The following is a 19475-nucleotide window of genomic DNA, read 5'->3' as shown; positions in this document are numbered from 1 at the left end:
GCGCAGCAGAGAATTACACCGGTTAACTCAACGGAGGTAAAAAAATTAATAACTCAACGGAGCAGCTTTTGGGAAAAGAAACAAAAGCTCATTGAACGGACTTCCGCAGCCCCTTGTCTGTTCCGTTCTGTCCTGCATCACGGGGAATCATGTTTGCCTTTGGACTAATGGATTTGTACCTAATTTTCTTTTGTTTTTCTTTCTTTTTGGCTCTCGTGTCCTTAAAATTGAAAATTTTCTCCACAGAGTTGTTCAATCACATCATTTCTTGAGTATATTTTCATAATGTATAGAATTTCATGTAATTTACCATAATCTGACTCCATTGCGTAACATTAGTGTAAAAATTGACCTACTTAACTTGCTAATCGAAATTTTTTCATAAATTAAAATTTTTTTTTTTAGTTGGTATTATAAAATTTGCAAGTTTATTGTATGACCACTATTGGTGAATTGAAAGTGGGAAACCTAAACCACCCCAACAATGTATGGAAGTGGTTGTTTACTTTGGCAACATGGTTTCCAAGTTTTGAACAAACGAATATTATGTTGGTGTAAAATGACACACCCTGATCCGGAGGATCCAGGTGTGCTGGCCGTCACGTGGGCGTGACGTAACCATAAGCACGACACGGAAGCGTAATAACAACATATAACAACAGAAATTCAACCCAAACTCAACATAACCACATACGGACATAACCGGACGAGTTACAAGTAAACACATAAGTTCAGAGCATAGGTTAACTGCAGTCAAGTAGGACTAAAATAAGAATACATCACCCTCAGGTGAGTCCTACATGTCCCAAATCTGTCAGAAAGCCGGAAAGGACCTCGTGAGCCAACCACCGCTAAACTAGAACCTGGAGGGGCGCAAAACAAAATGAGTGGGTCAGTAAAACAAATTAGTTTTCCCAAAACATTTCATTAAAACAGTTATATCCCCTCGCCGTAAAAACCTGTATACTTTCCCAGAAATATATAACCATATAAAATCTCAACATTTAAATCTCAAATCTTTAACATTTTCAAGAAAACATGCCATGACATAAATAAAAATATAAATCAGGTGAATAAGGAATCAATCGGAGACCCTGCAGTTGGTCCTATACGATTAATTCAATAGCTCAAATCCCACTAAGCCGGAGTCACCACAGTGACCTATACGGCCCTACTCTGCACATTACTCGGAACTACGTAAGGTAGTCTATACGATGAAAGGTGTAAAAATACGCTCTAGTGCTTCTCTCATCATATCATCAGCGCGCATAACTAAGGTCACCCACTAGTCGGAATCACGCCTAGTGATCTGTACGACTAGCATGTCGGAACCCTCACATGGTCTGTACGACATCCACCTACTTGGATCCAAGACGAGCGTGCGGTGTGGTGAATAATATAAGCACTAACACCTAGGGTGCAGATTATGAGCTCAACTCATCTCAACAACAACAATTCAATGAATAAATGAACTCACCTGACTTACCTGTGCCTCCACAGCACCATGCAACATGTATGCATCATATTTCAATCATATAGTTCATAAACCAATTCATGATTTTCAAATAATTCTATGCATGGCATATTCAAAACATATTTTCATATAAACATTTTTCTGGGAAAAACAGTAGTATATAGGTAATACGAAAACAAAACTGCCCACTCACTGATAAGTCGACGGGTCGTAACCCCCGTGGCGTCCCTGGATGCGGTCGTCCTCGGGATACGTCTCACCTATATGCGAAACAACTATAAAAACATTAATTTTAAGCACATCACCAATAATTTGAAATAACTTCTCATACGATGCTCAATTTTGGTATATTAATATACCACATCGACCTACTCGACGTCACGAGCGTCGAGAAATTTTTAGAAAAATTTTTGGAAGCCCCACGCGCCCCCACGCGCCACACGTGGCACGGGTCCACGCGCTGGCCACGCGCAGCACGTGCAGCGCACGTGTCGTCTTCTTCGCAGGTCTCGCCGGACTGGTTCTCCGGTGGCCGGACTCCGGCCGAACTCCGGCCGATTTTCAAACTCACTATTCTCCTTCGTTTTTCACCCATTTTCTTCGTATTTTATACCAAATTGAAGCCCTAAGAGTGTACAATCACGTTGGACTTGTTTTAGGGCCTAAAAACTACGAAATCTCACCTTGCAAAAACCAAAGATTCGGCCAAACTTGAAACCTACGATCCCGACGTCCAAAACTCTCCAACGAACGTCCCCGAGCTTCCTTAGAACCTCCTAAAGCTCACCACAAGCTTGAAATCTCCTGAAACACAACATTTTACGTTCGCATGAACAGTACCTCAAAAATGGAGGTTCGGGATCTATGTGAAATCGAAGGTTTCACTTCCTAAAACTAGCACCAATGAACTCAGGACGACGAAAGGATGAAGATGCATACCTTATTTGCCTCGATCCGTCGAATTTTGAAGGGTTTTGGGTGAAGGCCGTACGTATAGGGTGAGGGGAAAGAGAGAGATCGTGCGGGAGAGGGACAGAGAGAGCTACGGGAGGGAGAGAAGACAGGGAGTGCGTGTGTGTGTGATTGTGTGGTCCAACACAATCCTCACCATCCATCCAATTCCCTAACCACAAAAATTTCCAAATTCCAAAATTAAAATCCCAAAACTTACAAAATTAATTCAATAATGTCGCACACACACGTACCCGAATGTCCGTCAAGGGTAGTTACGTCAATTCACGCCCCCGATATAGAAATCCCGGGACGGGCTGTGACATAAAACATTAATCGATCAAAATAGCAAACATTATCCTCTACATCGTCATGAAAATGGTTTTTTCGTTTTTGTACTTATATATGTAAGGTTGTCTTAGGTGTCTCGATGCTTATTCATGATGCACTTTTCGATAATTTATCTAGTCAAACGTGTGTTTTATATTTTTAATGTTGTAGTTATTTTCATAATCTTAAAACTTTCCCGTATGGTCAACATTTTTGAAAAAACAAGAAGTTTGTCTATATTTTAACTTTTGTTTCCTTTTCTAATGATAGAGTGCTAGTGACCCAAATTGAATCTCCTACAAGTAAATGAAACACAAAATAAAATCAAAGGTAAATCAAATTTGGACGACTTTATTACTTTTCTAACCTTAATATTTTTCTTTAACTAGGTATCATTGGCTGCATGATTAAATTAGTAAAGGAGTAGGATTCTATTCCTTTCAAATTTCTTTCCTCTCTAGTATTTTTCTATTTGAACGATCACGATTAAACCATGTTAACATTTATGGTGACTTCTTTATAAAAATAAAAACAAAAGAAAAAGTAAGAAAGCATGGAAGAAAAGGAAGATGATTTGGAAGGAAGAGTATCTAACTCCGTTAGATTCAAATACAATTTATTTTCAGTATTTTTACGTCAACATGTTCAAAATTTAAAAATAAAAATTTGGACAAAATAAATTAAATTTTAGATAAACTGATTTGACTTTGATTCAAACATTGGATAATTTGAAAGGCCAAACCACAGGAAACAGATAAAACAGGAAGGTAAATAGCAGAGTTGAAAAGGAAAAGATTATACAAAATTACAAATGGTAAGCAGTAAATTAAGGAAGGAACTTGTTAGTTAATCAAGTTAATTTTTTTTTATTTTTTATTTGTATATGAGCTGGATCCACTCTTCCAGGAGTGACCCACCTCTGAATAAAATATTCAATTATTAAAAAAAGGTAACAAATAAATAATTAAATTCATAAAATAAACCCAAAACACAGACAATTAGAGCTTGGAAGCAGAGACAGACAAGTCCAGCTCTTTCAACTTCAATCCGAAGAATATATACACACACACACACACATACATACATACATACATACATAATAAAAAATTTCTCAGCTGAAAATATAATCTTTTTCAATTCTGTTGCTTTTGCTCAACTGGGTTCTTTGAGTTTTGAATTGGGTATGAATCAAAACCGGAGCTTAAGCATGTAATTCAGGTTATCTGGTAGGGGATTATTATATATAATTATATATAGATAGAGAGATATCTTGCAGTTTATTCGGTTTCCGAGATTTAGGTTTTTTGAAGCTATGCATCTGAGCAACGGCATGGGCTCGATGTCAACGGCTAGTTCGAGTGGAGCTTGGAAATCGGGGGATGTGGTCACTGACCAGTTTCCTGCGGGACTAAGAGTCCTTGTGGTCGACGATGATCCTACTTGCCTTATGATCTTGGAGAGGATGCTCAGAACTTGCCTCTATGAAGGTACTCTTTTCTGAGTATCTCTCTCTCCTCTCTCTCCCTCTCTCTCCCTCTCTCTCTCTCCTCTCTCTCCCTCTCTCTCCCTCTCTCTCCCTCTCTCTCTCTAGAGACTTTGCTTCATGGGTTTTCTTCAATCCTTCTGTAGATGTCAATTACCTGTCTCCCAACATGGATTTATCTTTCTTGTGGGTGATTTACTGCAAGTTTTACCACTTGGGTTATAATCACTTGTGTTTTTCATGCTGTTGTTTAAGGGATTTGGAGCTTGTGGTAGAAGTTAAGATTTGGATAATTTGATATCTTTTACTGCTTAAGTTGTGATTTTGTTTGGATTTGAATCATGGGTTGTGTTAAATTTCGTTACTTGCTCTACATGGTTTGATTTAATTTTTTGTTTCTAAAAAGGTTAATCGTCTTGTTCCAGAAGTAAGATTTGAGTTTTGGTTTGTGTCTTTGTAGATTCATAGCCCTGTTTTATTAATTTTGTTCTATAGTTTGTTTATTTATTAAATTTGTGGATTGATTGAGTTGGTTTGTTTGGGATTTTTTAGTGACAAAATGTAATCGTGCGGAGATCGCACTTTCGTTGCTTCGAGAGAACAAGAACGGATTCGATATTGTTATCAGTGATGTGCACATGCCAGACATGGATGGATTCAAACTCCTAGAGCAAGTTGGACTGGAGATGGACCTGCCTGTTATCAGTGAGTTCCTCGTTTGAGTAATTTTGTGTAGATTTAACTGTTGTTAACCGGAATCGTATGTGTTAATTTGGAGCTGACACCTGATATGTGTAATTCCACAGTGATGTCTGCTGATGATGGACAAAGTGTTGTTATGAAGGGTGTGACTCATGGTGCTTGTGATTACCTAATCAAACCGGTTCGCATTGAGGCGCTGAAGAACATATGGCAGCATGTAGTGCGGAAGAAAAAGAATGAATGGAAGGATGTGGAGCAATCTGGAAGTGTGGAAGAAGGGGATCGGCAGCAGAAACCATCCGAAGATGCAGATTACTCGTCCTCGGCAAATGAAGGGACTTGGAAGAACTCAAAGAGGAGGAAGGATGAGGAAGAAGAGACGGATGAGAGGGATGATTCATCCACATTAAAGAAGCCGCGGGTCGTTTGGTCGGTTGAACTTCATCAACAGTTTGTGGGCGCTGTCAATCAACTAGGCATTGATAGTATGTCTTCTTCCCTATACTCTTCAATTTTATACTTCCTGATTGACTGTAGCCTAATATGTATAAGTGCTTTTGATCCTTTGAGTTTTGCACCTGTTTCTTCAACTAGGAGCTCAGTCAGTTTGAATTTACGTACACACTCCTCACGCGAACGGAATGGGCATGCATGACTCATAATTAGGAGCTCAAGTCTCATTTTGTATTGCAAATTATTTTTAATAAAAATTCAAACTTGATTATTTGATACAGAGGCTGTTCCTAAGAAAATTTTGGAGTTGATGAATGTTCCTGGGCTTACTAGAGAAAATGTTGCCAGCCATCTTCAGGTATGGTAATTATGCATATTATAATAATTTACGAGGAGGAATTCTCTTACAATATGAATTTGAGAAAAGTTCTGTTCTTATGTGACATGGTTAAAATATGTTTTTTGTTTGAGATTAACTCATCCTGCGAATTTATGAAGCAGAAATACAGACTGTACCTTAGAAGGTTAAGTGGGGTGTCTCAGCACCAGAATAATTTGAGCAACTCTTTCATGAGTCCTCAAGAAGCGTCTTTCGGAGCAATGTCATCGCTCAGTGGGCTGGATCTTCAGACGCTAGCTGTCACAGGTCAACTCCCTGCTCAAAGCCTTGCCACACTCCAAGCAGCCGGACTTGGGAGGTCAACGACAAAATCAGGCGTACCTATGCCCCTTGTTGATCAAAGGAACTTATTCAGCTTTGAAAATCCAAAGTTGAGGTTTGCGGAGGGGCAACATCATCTGAGCAGTAGCAAACCGATGAACTTACTTCATGGGATTCCAACAACTATGGAGGCAAAACAGCTTGCCAACTTGCACCAGTCTGCACAATCTCTTGGGGCTGTCAATATGCAAGTCAATGCTCATGGAGTCCAGAACAGTTCTCTACTTATGCCGGTAGCTCAATCGCAGCCAAGAGGGCAGATCTTGAACGAAACTTCTGGAAATCATGTTCCACGGCTCTCATCATCAATGGGGCATCCCATCATGTCTAATGGTATGAGTAGTGGAGTTTCGGGAAGAAATGGAATTGTTGATAGCGGCAGAGGCGGAGGATATAATCCAATGCAACAAAACTCGTCAATGTTGAATTATCCCCTGAACAACAGTTCACAACTACCGTGCAACAGTTTTACTCTTGGAAGTACACCAGTAATGTCCAGCCTCACGTCTAAAGGAGCATTTCCAGAAGATGTAAATTCTGATGTAAAAATATCTTCTGGATTTATGCCAAGTTATGATATGTTTAACGAGTTACAGCAGCACAAATCAAATGATTGGGACTTGCAGAATGTGGGATTGACTTTTGACCCCTCTCAACATACAAACTCCATGCACAATAGCCTTGATCCGTCAGTTATAGTTCATCAAGGATTTTCTTCTAGCCAAAGAGGTGGACAAAGCGGGAGTGTAGGAAAAGCTCTGTTCTCAATGGGCGAAGGCAGTCATCTTGGGAATGTGCAAAATACCAGTCAACGTCTTAACGGTCTTGTTGTTGACAATACAGTTAGGATTAAAGCTGAAAGTGCGGCCGATGCAGCTTCTCAAACTAGCTTCTTTCATGAACAATATGGTCAGGATGATCTAATGAGTGCACTTCTCAAACAGGTCAGATTTTTGCCTTCATTCCATTTTACGGTCTTTGAATTTTTAGATACGTGTTTCGAGCTATCAAGGGCATGATTTACTCATGAAATTTCTTTTGTTTTTCAGCAGCAAGATGGACTTGGACCCGCTGAAAATGAGTTTGACTTTGATGGGTATTCCTTGGATAATATTCCTGTGTAGAATGCGCTCCTACAGTATTTTGTATGATTGCAGATCTGGTGTATATAGTTGCGGCAATGGAAGTCATTTCTTCTGCAATCAGATGGTGGATATTCAAGTTTGTTTCTACACCAGAGAAAACCAGAGTGCGTAATTTCACAAATCATATCTTTCGTTGTGAATATCATGATGTGCTGTTTTTAGGAGATAAAAGATGAGGATGATGGATAACCGAGGTGGATCGAATATGTCTAAAGATATTTGTTGTGCACAATACTGCTGCATGGTAGGCAAAGCATACATGCAAAATTTAGAGGGGCTAGAAAGAAGCATCGTTTTCTGGGGTGCCGGTGAAACTTGTCCTCGGTTTTAGGCTCATCTTGAGTATTCTAGGGTAGGTTTTGATACTTCTTCTAACTCTAATAACACATGAAGCTTGCCGTTAGTGAATTTCTTTTGCCCCTTCCTCCGTTGCCTTTCCTTCTCGTTCCAGGAATTGAGTTTGATGTACATATATTCTATTTGGTTACTCAAGACATAAGTCTGGGGTATTCTTTTCTGGTTGTTTTTCTTGTACTTAAAATTTCTAGGAATTCTTGTATGTCCCCTATTCTTAATAATCTTCTCCTATCTTAGTACGTGGTTTTTCTTATTTATTTATTTTTCAAGTAGGGAGAGAAACTCCGATGTGTTTGTTTGACTAGTGCAAAGCTCTCACACCGCGTGGAGTCAGTGTAGAGTCAGGTGAGATTGAAATACATGAAGTTGTGTGCTTTTGCGAGAGGTGCTGACGAGGTGGTCCTAAGTTCTATGCTAAAGTTTCAAATGAGTAATGCTAGTGGTGATGTTTCACTATTTTTAGGCACTAATTGGAAAAGGTGTATTGGCTTGTGCCGGAGGGAGAGTAAATGGGCAAACGGGAACAATGCAACATGAAGTGGTCGGATAAGATAATAAGAAGTGGTCCACGTTAATTAAGCATGAGCTTTGGAATCATTCCAACCGCCACCAAAAAGAAGCGAAAAAGAAAAATGGAAAGAGCCTGCAGAATAGAATAGAATATTAACAAGGAATAATTTCGGTTGAACAAGTCGCAAAATTCGTTTCACTTTATCCTGTGAACTCTTCTCCCTAAAACTCAAAAGTTACAATTAGAAACTTATGTGGGACCCATCACTTAATAAGTCTATCACCGGCCAATGAATTTGATTATAAACCTTCACTATGCGTTAACATTCAATAATAAAAATTAAAAAATAAAATAAAATCGAGTTTTAAGGATAAAATGACGAATTTAACATAAAATATTATAAATCTCCATTATGCATCAACATCCCACATAACGAAATTAACAAAATTAAAGCAATGTGAAACAAATTTTGAGTTTAATAGAAATGACGATTTTTGAGTTTTAAGGAGCAAAATGAGATCCAAAGTCAAGTTCCAAGGGGCAAAGTTGAGCGAATTTTGAGTTTCAGAGAGTAAAGTACCGACTTTTGAGTTACATGAGATAAAAGTGAAATTAAAATCGAGCCATAGGGAGTGCAACTAAAATAAAGCCTTAGTGCAATTACCACTTGAACTTAAAAATAGGATAGGCCTATTCACATGTTCATTTTCACCTCTTACACACCCTTGTTAATTTTTTATCATTGATTTTTTTCAATTCATTCGATCCATTGACCGAAAATTAAAAAAAGTGTGTGAGAAGTAAAAATGAACATGGATAACACTAGGGAGAAAAAGGCGGCATAAGCACTAGTCTTGGAAACATTAGGGTGAGTCTAGAACGAGATTCTAATGGACACTGCTATCGCTTCCACAACCAACAAAGTGTATACAAATAACAAAAAAGAATCAAGAACAAGCATCTAGTTCAATATATATCGTTTATACAAAAATATGAGAACATTAGCTACATATAGTTTTGCTGTTACTTTGCGGTGTGTCGATCCTCCCTTCAGTATTTGCAGATGAAAAGCAAAAGAATACCAGCCACAACCAAAATCCGCCTAAAAACCTCTTTAAGTACCGGCAATGGCATGCACGCCTTCTGGTAGTTGGGATTTCGCAAAACCTCCCCGTTGAGCATGCATCAATCAAAACCACTGAAAGAATATAAACATCAGCAGTAGCTACAAGATGTAGCATTGCCTCATCCCTCAGCTACTGCTGCATCACCATAAACGCTACAACCATTACGAGAACTGAGAAAATTAGAGATGTGCGTTTTCTGTAACCACTGCTAGGATATGCTGTAGGAAGAGCGCACTCCTCCCCGTTAAAGTATACTTTCGTCGGAAACCCATCTCCACCAACCAAATTGATTCCGGGAGTAATCTTCTTTGTAAATGAGAGCACTGACTGCTGTTTCCCAGGCACCGTAGGATCCTTCTTTGGGTTGGCTCCATCTGTTTCCGCCACAAGATAGTTCAATCCTTTGAGGCCTTGCATGAATACGGTATTATTGACACCATTAATTTCCAAGTGACTTGCGTTGAAAGAGTACGCCTTTTCGAAACCAGGGCCTGCTTTATCCAGTTGTACTGCAGCGAACCAATCAACAAAAGCCGTTTCATCCCAATTGAAGACTGTGACCCTTGCACTCCATCCACGAGAGTAGTCTGTATATAAATGCCAGTTGATGCTGATCCCACAGTTATCACCACAAGGTGTCGGGTTTGGGACTGGAAGGTGTTTAATATCAGCCCAAGATTTTGCCTTGACAGTTCGGTTGTCAAAGGGAACAAGAAGTGACTCTGGTGGGAGAAGCATAGCTGGTGCAGTTGTGCTACAAGTTCGAACTGTATTACTAGGGCAGCCACAAGCGCAAGTGTTGCATGGGACGACAGACTCATTGTAGAAAGCAGAAAATGAAACACAGCAACTAGGGATTGCTCCTCTGGGTTGGGTAATATTGCACACAACCTGCCAGCTGGCTACTGCAGATATATTCACTGGCAAGCCAGATCGGTCAGGGAACTGACTGGGACTCACCCGGACAGGAGGGCCACATTTATAATCAGGGTTGAGCGTGCCTTTGATTCCCCAGTTTTGCGGCGGTGAGAGCTGGGACCGGTTGAGATTTGGAGGCATTTTAAAAACTTGCATCTGGAATGATGAAACTGACTTGCTTGCATCCATTGTTGGTGGCAAGATAGTACCATTTCGGCAACAATAAGGGACCAGACCAAGAAGTGTGTCATTGGCTTTTGTTGGAGGAAGGTCAATAATTGTTGGCCGTCTTTCACAATTCAATACAGTTGAGAAGTCTAGATTCTCGTAGAATGTACCTTGTTTACCGAATATACAATCAGAAGAATCAACAACAGATGGATAAGCCCCCTTCGTTGAAAATATGAACTCATCTTCCATCCAGTCCCAGCTCAGTTTCCAATTATCAAGACGACCAAGGGAGTTATGGTTGGCGATTGTCACTTGCGCCGTGTAATCTGTTGCCCGAGTACTGATCGCATCATACATCATTGTAAGATCTCCCTTTTGACGGGGGAGGAACTCATCGTCCACAGTGATGTTCGTTTTAAAATTTGCGTCTACGGTGCAACAGACTTGCATTTCATGGGTCCCTGTGATGAACATTATCAGAGCAGTGTATGAAAATGCTCATAAACATGGACAGTCAAAGTCGAAAATGAAAACCCAACTTAGCGTATGAAGTAAAACAAAAGACATACCCTAACGATATAGCATTTTTTCTCTGTAGATCAAAACTAACAAATTTATCTTGCAGATATAGAGAGCGTTGTCTTCTGAAAACGAAAAACTAATGTTTTGTGGTTCAAGACATTCTCTGTCGACTATCAAACTTTCCTAGTGACTGAAAGCAAGTCAGCAGCTTTGAGGCAGTTTGCATAACAGATGCATATCCTAAAGAGACTCATACCGAAATAAAATGTTCAATAAATCACTACACAAAATCCAAATACCCAAGCATTGTCTCATCAAATTCAACTCATTTAATACAGGTAATTGCAATAAACATTCAAAAGAGCTATCAAAAGTATTCAATTCACAACAGCTAAATCTAATCTGCATACTCCAAATCAAAGTCCATCAAAAACCATCATCCAAAAATGTACCGAAAGAACACAAAAATGAAGTTTACGGGCTCACCTTGCATTGCAGCCGCTGGGCAGACGAACCCATCATTGGCCAGAGTAATATTGGAAGGCATGGGAACTTTGGGTGGGGCCACACCGAACTGGGTCCCGATCAATTTGACCTGAACCTGCATCTGGGCCAAGTCCCCCGCCGTCTTAACCGCCGTCTTCAGATCGGTCATCGGATACCCAGCAAAAACGGTGCCGTTTCCGACACCCCCAGGGATACTAGTACCGTCGGCCAAAACAGCATTGGAGGCAGAGACCAAGTACTCGTTGTTGGTAAACCCCACAAACACCCTCCACGACTTGAGATCGTCGAGCCCGTTGTTGAGCACTGTGAGAACCGACTCGAACTTGTAAGGCTGCTGTTTCGGGTCTTTGACCTCGGGCGGGAGCTGGGGTCCGGCAGTATAGGCGTAGGACAGGAAGACGCCGTTGCACGAGTCGGAGGCCGGCGCCGGAGCTGCGGCGGTTGGCTGGGCGAGTGAGAAGGGCATGATCGTGAGGATAATGAGAAGATTGAGGGCCATGATCGGAGGCCAGTTCCTGGAGCCCGAGTCCATGGCTTTTGGTTTTTTTGGGGTTCCCCAAAGTTTGGATTTTTGAATTTGGAGAAACAGATAGGGTTTATATATGTGCGACTGTTTCTGTGTGCGCTTTTTTTCAAACGCGTAGAGAGAGAGAGAGAGAGAGTAACGTTGGATTGTAAATTATGTAATACTAATACTGCATAGTGGAAGCTGTAATTTGACAATATTTTTTTGTTTAAGTTTTTAAAATATATGTTTTATGTATTTGTTGCCGTCTTTGAATGATTCAATTCCAAAAGTCTTTGAATGTTTGAACGCAAATGGCAAGAAAGTGCGTGTGTAGAAAATACTAGTGCTAAGACTGCTGCTTGTGTTTGTTTTGAGCGTGAAAAGGTCCTTTTGTCTTTGTCTCAACGGAACCCTTCCCCTCTCTTCTTATTTGATTTTGAATCTGTGTTTGTTAATCGGTTGAGGGAGCTGATCGTTTCGGATAGAAATGTTCTCTTATCAAACTTGAGTTAATAGACAATTAAATTATGTATTTATCAGTCGTACGTTTAGGACAATGGTTACAAGTAGAACGCTCAAACAAAAGTCAATGCGATCAAATTCTCGATCCACTGTCTGTCAATATAAGCATCTTATGTTGTCTGATAATTTGTAAGAGAATGATAACGCTTTGAAAGAATTCTGTTTCATGTAAATAATTGGGTAACCAGCAAAGTCAATGCATGTCAATATGTTGCGGGCACGTCCTTTTGTCTGAAGCTCATGGATACCAAAACGTGGCTCACTCGTTTGCATTTGGACCTATATGTTAATGGACTCGGCCTGGTTTTCCACAATCTGACCATTGCGGCCCTTCACATCGGCCCAATTTTGAAAGGCCTCTACATGCAGATTATTTTGAGGGGTACAATTTGGGTTGGGTCAAAATCCTAATCTGTTTATGTTTAGTTTGATTTTAAACCCGATTCAGGCCGGTTAGAATTAAGTAAAACCTCGTTTCAACACACCCGATCTCAATTGGTTATTTATTAGGTTGAGTTGGGCTGAGTTGGGTTGATGCTTGTCTGTCCATGTTAACTCAAATCTAACCCAAGTTATATTCTGATTTCTTTCAAACATAATACTGACTTCGCTTCATATTATACAAGCTACGTATAAATTTTGGGATGAAATTACTTGAAATTTGGTGGTGATTTTCATTTGGTCAATGATTGATGCTATTTAGTTTGGCTTTTGTGTGAATGTTAATTTATGAAATGAATTCTAACTAGTATTGATATTATCTAGTTCAAATTTTTGAAAAATCTTTCAGAATAAACCTAGACCTAAATGAAACTTGATCCCGAAAGAGCCTGCATGAATCCAAACCCAACCCAAGTCCAAATTGTGATAGTTGAATATTAGAGATCAATTGACATTCAATCCGCCCGACCCGAGTTGCACCTCTAAATCTTATTGTAACATATGAATATCTTGAAAAGGATTTTTATTGTTACATTAAACCATGAAGATGACCTTATACAGAGAGAGCTATCCCCAATAGCTTAGATTAAATAATTATTTGATTAAACAATAACCATCCAATTATGAGATTTTGTTTGGACCCTTGGATGTAAGAGGTTTGTTATGACCATCAACTGAAAGAAAATTTTGTTGTAAAATTATACTAATCTCAAGTTATATACCTTTTTATTCCCCCCCCCCCCCAAAAAAAGGTTGTTGTTATTATTTTTAGGGGGAGGGAGAGGATTCGAAACCAGTGGCAAAGTTAGAAATTTACAATAATGAGGCATGAATAAGAAGCTTACAAAAACTAAATATACTTTTATTTCTAATTGGCAATGACATATTCTCATATTTTAAAACATCGTATCACAACATCATTTACAATAGAATCAAATACACTTTTCATTACATATAACCAAGTTATTATTCGACCATTGACTTTCATTCATTTTTCATTGTATACAACCAAATTATCATTCAATCATTGATTTTCCACACGATGTGAATCCTTCACAATGGTGATCACTAAAAAAGCTATCCCTATTGTGGATAGGCAGTAGTTTTGGTATGTTTTAATTAAAAAATATTAATAAATGGTCTCTCTATTTTGCTTTTCTTAGCTATTACAGGGTCATATAAAAATTCAAACGGGAGATATTCGAAGTTGTTGGGGTCAGTGGCAGCCAATGTCTCCATGTTGGTTCTGCAACTGTTCAAAACTACTACAATAATTAAGAGAGAGCAAGTTTTAAATCCGAGACACATAGTAGATAGCCAACATCCTATATCTACCATTCGACCACGTGCATCTCAAGTTGTACACCTAAAAAACTATTGATTATGCTACAGTGTTAGTACTAGGGTTAGAAGATGAACAGACAGAAGAGTTAGACATTACATCACATGAGACCTCTCTATAAGACACTCAACGGCCGTCAACTCACAAGGGTCAACCTTTAACCAGTTAACACTAAAAACGGACATCAACTATTGAACTTGAAGGAGGACAATAACACTTTTATGATTTGGGACAAATCTACCTTAGTGGAATGCATTAACTCGTTAAAATTGACCTCTCATTCCACCAGCAAATAAAATGGTGATTAGGACATAATAGCAAACAAGGAAATCTATTACGTCATCATTACTATATATCCGCTCACGTGAGTTTTTTGCATACACACAAACGGATATTACAATTGTAAAGAAAAAGTTCTCTTGTCTATTAGTCCGTTGATCAAACACAATCTTTATAAAACAAAAGATTTACTTACACACACAACTAACATCAATTTCTCAATCGTCAACCGTTTGTATGCATGTGAACGAGTAACTCTTATGTATCAATCAAGGATGGAACCAAGAGTTTATTACAAGATGGGCTAGCCTGAATGTGGTTTTGTTTAGTGGTATCAATCAACCCACTGCCAATCCTTAATGTGCAACATTAGCAAGGTTATAAAAGACGCTAAGCTTTAGTCAGGATGACTAGGCGGGGGCCTATGCAGGTCTAGGCGCCCTTCTTAATTTTCAAACGCCTAATGATTAATCGGGACAGTGGCTAACTGCCTAGCATTTAGGCGAGGCCTAGGTGGAGCTAGACAGAGATTTTTAGGACAGTGAACGTTAGTAACATCTATCAATGGCCGCCAACCACTCACATATAATTGATTAAAAATAATGCTATCATGTTACTATACTAGGCATGTGGTTTGAGAATAAAGCGTGAATGAAGTTCTCTTCAAAGAAATCAAAAGGGGCCAAGAATATTATAGCAAGTGAGACTGCCTACCACACATGCAACTACCTTGTCCGATAAGTATATGCATGATCAAATCGATCGAGTTCCCCTTTTCACTTTTGTTTGAAAGCCTATGAGAGATGCTTGCTTAATCAATGTCAAGGTAGAGGGGCCAATTAGTAACTCACTTTTGGATCGGAATATTTAATTTTCATGCATAATCCTATGATTTCATGAAGTGATGTACGTATTACAACGCTAATGGCAATTAGACAAGGTGTATAATCACAATTTGCTCTTATTTAGTTTGCATCCGTGCTCTTGAGAGGTATTTGCACGTATTTAAAGTATATTTTTATATGAGTATAATATTTATTACTTATTTACTATTTACTTGAAGTGTGATGATCATGCCTTTTTTTGGTTTGCAAGTGTAACTGAACCAACCTATATATGAAGCAAGAATTACCCGGGTTTTGGATTTTGGATTTGGCATCAAACTAGGCTATATTTCACACTTGTAAGAACTTAAGAAAGGTAATTAGTTATTTTATATCATGATTCACACTCTTGAGGCGAAGTACGTAGAAGCTACAGGCCATTAAGAAAATAACAAAAGTCAAAAGGTGATCACGATCAGTGAAGTCCAAGATTCTTTCAATTTTATATTTGAAGCTTTTTGTAATTAAACATTAATTTTCATTTTCTAATTAGAATTTAATATGCACATCATGATCTTTTTACCTTTAATTAGAAAGTACCGGCCGGGTTGGGATTCTTTTGAAACCTTTGTAATACCAGCAAATCTGAACTAGCAATATATTCCACTGCATGCCTTTTTTTTTTTAAATGTTGAGGGAACTCTTTCAAAAGTAGAATATTTTTTGTATGAATTTTTTGCTATCTCACAGTTAAATGTTAACTCTTGTCGTAACATTGTGCCAAAAATATGAAGGGTAGAGAGTTTATGGAGAGTCTCATCAGCATTTTTTTTTTAACAAATGATAGTATTATATTTAAATTATTTAAATCATGGGGACGGGAATTCGAACTTTTATACAAACAGTAAAATACGCTACTATCTAACTAACTTGACTAAACTTAAATTTACGCGCATTATAACAAGTAATTAAAGAATGTTAAACATGGTTTTTCTTTTTGTTGGAATGCAAACATGGTTAGTATTTCCACTTAATACTTATACATCGAGATGAAACTAAAGAGACAAAATAAAATTAAAGAGACAAAAGGGCCGACATCTTTCAATGATCTTTGTATAGACTAGTTGCTCCACCGGAGTTAATTTGGTAAAGGAGAAGGGCATTATTTTTTAATGTTTTGTGACCACTAATTGTCCACTCAAACAGCCAGCTGGAAAGTTCCATGTGGAGATTGTGATCTTATAATATTTCCAAAATACATATTACATGCATGGCACAAAATATATGTTGATTTGATTAAATTAAAAATTAAAAATTAAAAACCTATTGAGAATAATTATTTACCAGTAACATTTATGTAAATTCATAGGAATTTATCTTAGCTTAAGAAGTTGGTTGTTCGTCGGTTGGCACCAATGGCAAGAGAGGCTCATTCATTTCCCTCCCAGTCATGCCAACTCATTGCACAGAAATCAAACACAAGATTTCGGATAAAAAAATAATGATTCTTAATCATTTGAGTTATAAATTTCGTATATTTCTCGGTGTTTTGATTAACATCAAGAGAGAAATTCCGTGACGGTGAAGTATTTTATTATATTTATGTTATACAGAAGAATCGGGTTCCTGTTTGTTTATTTCTGTGCACTTATAGTTAGCCGCGTGAAAAATGCATCACTGCACTCACCCATATTGCTGGTGGCCATGTGATCGACCTGCACTGCACTGCATGCATTATTATTATTATTATTACTTATCCAACATTAATTACTAAATGGAGACTCTGAAATTACTCGACCTCTTAACCCTAATTACTCAGTGGTCGGTGGGAAAAAAAAATGGTATAAGAGCTAATTAGCTGAGTAATAACCCAACTTAAATAATAACAATCTAATTTATTAATTTTCGAACCAAAAAGAGCCGAATCTCTTTATTTTCTGTGATGCCAGCTGGCCCATATCTTTGTGCTCTTTAACAACTCATTCCTTATCACTTATTTCTTGTCAAGAAGTATTTTGTATTCTGACGAATATGAACATGTATATAGATATAATACAATGTTGTTCCTACGTGTATAACTTAGACAAATTTAATCTTTCTCCTCCATTTTATACCAGATTAAGAATGTATGTGATGTTCCATTGACCATGCAGCTTTTTAATTATATATACATGTGTATATATACGAACAAACATTCTAAGATCATCTCCAATCATTGGGTTAAAACTTAAAATGTTTAACCTATAAAATTTAGGTTTTAACCCATAAACAATTTTTCTCCTCCAACCCTTACGAGTTAAATTTTTAGCCCAAGGTTATTAAAGAATGAATTTAGGATAATTTTTTCTTAAAGTAACCTTTTAAAAAAAATTATATATGTACACTATCATAATTTAATTTTATGAATATTTTAACCTAAAAATATTTAGATTCCAATAAATATTGAAAATTCACTAAATTGACATCATAAAACTCGTAGAACACTATGAAAGATTATGAAACACAGAAAATAAATTTTTTTAATTACTTTAGACGTTGGATTTAAATTTGGACCGTTAGATCTTTTTTTTTACTGTTGAATTTGATCATATTAGATTTTAGCCGTTGAATTCAATGAATTTATAAATATAAAACTAAAAAAATAATACACATATATAGTGGGCCAATCCTCAAGAGGAATCCTGGGCTAAATTTGCCTCAGAAATGAGTTTTGGAGTTGGAGCAAGTTTGAATAAGTTTAGAACCTAAAATTTGAGTTTTATTCCAAGGGTTGGAGTTGGTTTAAGAGACAGAATTTTCATTTTTTAAGAAAAATAAGAATTGCACGTGTAGCTGTACGATCTCATTTAATAAAAGCGTGTTGAGAGGCCCAAAAATAGGAGAAATTTTTATTGTGACACGAACGCAGGTGGTACACCATGTGTTTTTATATAAGTGGTGTAAATTTTTATTTTTAAAGTTATTAACTTTTTAACACACATATCTCATCATTTGTATAGTGACACGTGGTGTACCACATCGTGTGCCTGTCACATTGAAAAATCTCTCCAAAAATAGAGATCGTTTTCTCTTAAATAGCATGTGTGTGTGTGTGTGTGTGTGTGTATAGATGTCATATCCACATACCATTTTTTACTTCTCAAACACCCTTCTAATTTTCGACTGTCGGATCGAATGAATTGAAAAATATCAACAGACAGAAATTAACAAAAAGTGTGTGAGAAGTAAAAAGATGTGCGTGGATAGCACACCCCATATATTTAGACACACACACACAAACATATACATTATGCATTTGCAGTTAGCCGCCAAGCTTTGCTGATCATACTTTTGTCGATCGCAAAAACAAGAAAGCCAAATGCAGATATGTATCATTCTCTAGTGCAATAGTATTCGGTGTAGTACGCATATTTGGCTGAATACCAGTAAAAAAATCCCTGCACACCACGTGGAGCTTGCGTCGCAAAAAATTTCATCCTTCCACGTATGAACGTCTCTGTACAAGTCAAGCCCAACGACAATGACTCTGACAATTCCTCAAGCTTTCAATCGTTTCCTTTTACTTTTTAACCCAGCTCATTACTCACAAGCATGGTTATTAGCGACTAATTAACCAGGTACCATACTGAACCAAAAGGATTTCTCAAACAAATGATCTAGATGTGATGATTGAATTATTACTTACATATTTATTGATGTGCTTATTTCTTATTGGTAATACGTAATTAGGTTTGCAAATTTAGTTTAAAATTTTAATCTTCTTAACATTTTCCAAAGGGAGATACCCAACATTTCAACACAAAATCATTGCTTTTCTTTGTGCAACATATTAATTTTGAGTTAGATACTCACGTTTTATAATTACGTATTGAACTCATCAGTTTATGCATTTGCAGTTAGCCGCCAAGCTTTGCTGATCATACTTTTGTCGATCGCAAAAACAAGAAAGCCAAATGCAGATATATATCATTCTCTAGTGCAATAGTATTTGGTGTAGTGCGCATATTTGGCTGAATACCAGTAAAAAAGTCCATGCACACCACGTGGAGCTTGCGTCTTGATTACGTCTGCGTCTCAAAAAATTTCATCCTTCCACGTATGAACGTCTCTGTACAAGTCAAGCCCAACGACAATGACTCTGCCAATTCCTCAAGCTTTCAATCGTTTCCTTTTACTTTTTAACCCAG

The 19475-nt window shown here is 37.7% G+C and overlaps 2 protein-coding genes and 1 long non-coding RNA gene across 4 annotated transcripts; 1 reads left to right on the top strand and 2 right to left on the bottom strand.

The window, feature by feature from the left end:
• Nucleotides 1-634: 634 nt before the first annotated feature.
• On the bottom strand, nt 635-2407 carry LOC139192667 (uncharacterized). Its single transcript, XR_011576913.1, has 3 exons — nt 2158-2407; nt 1668-1734; nt 635-863 (listed from the first exon to the last, which is right to left on the bottom strand). It is a non-coding gene; the product is annotated as an uncharacterized lncRNA (long non-coding RNA).
• A 1320-nt stretch (nt 2408-3727) lies between these two features.
• Nucleotides 3728-7855, top strand: LOC103403691 (two-component response regulator ARR1). 2 transcript variants are annotated; one of them, XM_008342532.4, is made up of 6 exons: nt 3728-4242; nt 4791-4943; nt 5045-5425; nt 5675-5751; nt 5895-7058; nt 7167-7855. In XM_008342532.4, exons 1-6 carry the CDS (start codon nt 4068-4070, stop codon nt 7236-7238), a joined length of 2022 nt encoding a protein of 673 aa, XP_008340754.3. In that variant the 5' UTR covers nt 3728-4067; the 3' UTR covers nt 7239-7855. The 2 variants fall into 2 exon arrangements, with proteins under 2 accessions (XP_008340754.3, XP_008340753.3); XM_008342531.4 differs by having other exon boundaries at nt 7164-7855.
• A 1219-nt stretch (nt 7856-9074) lies between these two features.
• On the bottom strand, nt 9075-12029 carry LOC103403692 (COBRA-like protein 7). The gene is made up of 2 exons (XM_008342533.4): nt 11352-12029; nt 9075-10804 (listed from the first exon to the last, which is right to left on the bottom strand). The coding sequence occupies exons 1-2, from the start codon at nt 11902-11904 to the stop codon at nt 9384-9386; spliced, it is 1974 nt and encodes a 657-aa protein (XP_008340755.3). The 5' UTR covers nt 11905-12029; the 3' UTR covers nt 9075-9383.
• Nucleotides 12030-19475: the final 7446 nt, after the last annotated feature.

The sequence above is a fragment of the Malus domestica genome, chromosome 16 (assembly GCF_042453785.1).
Source record: "Malus domestica chromosome 16, GDT2T_hap1".
NCBI lineage: Eukaryota > Viridiplantae > Streptophyta > Magnoliopsida > Rosales > Rosaceae > Malus > Malus domestica.
This window is presented reverse-complemented; position numbering and strand designations above follow the sequence as displayed.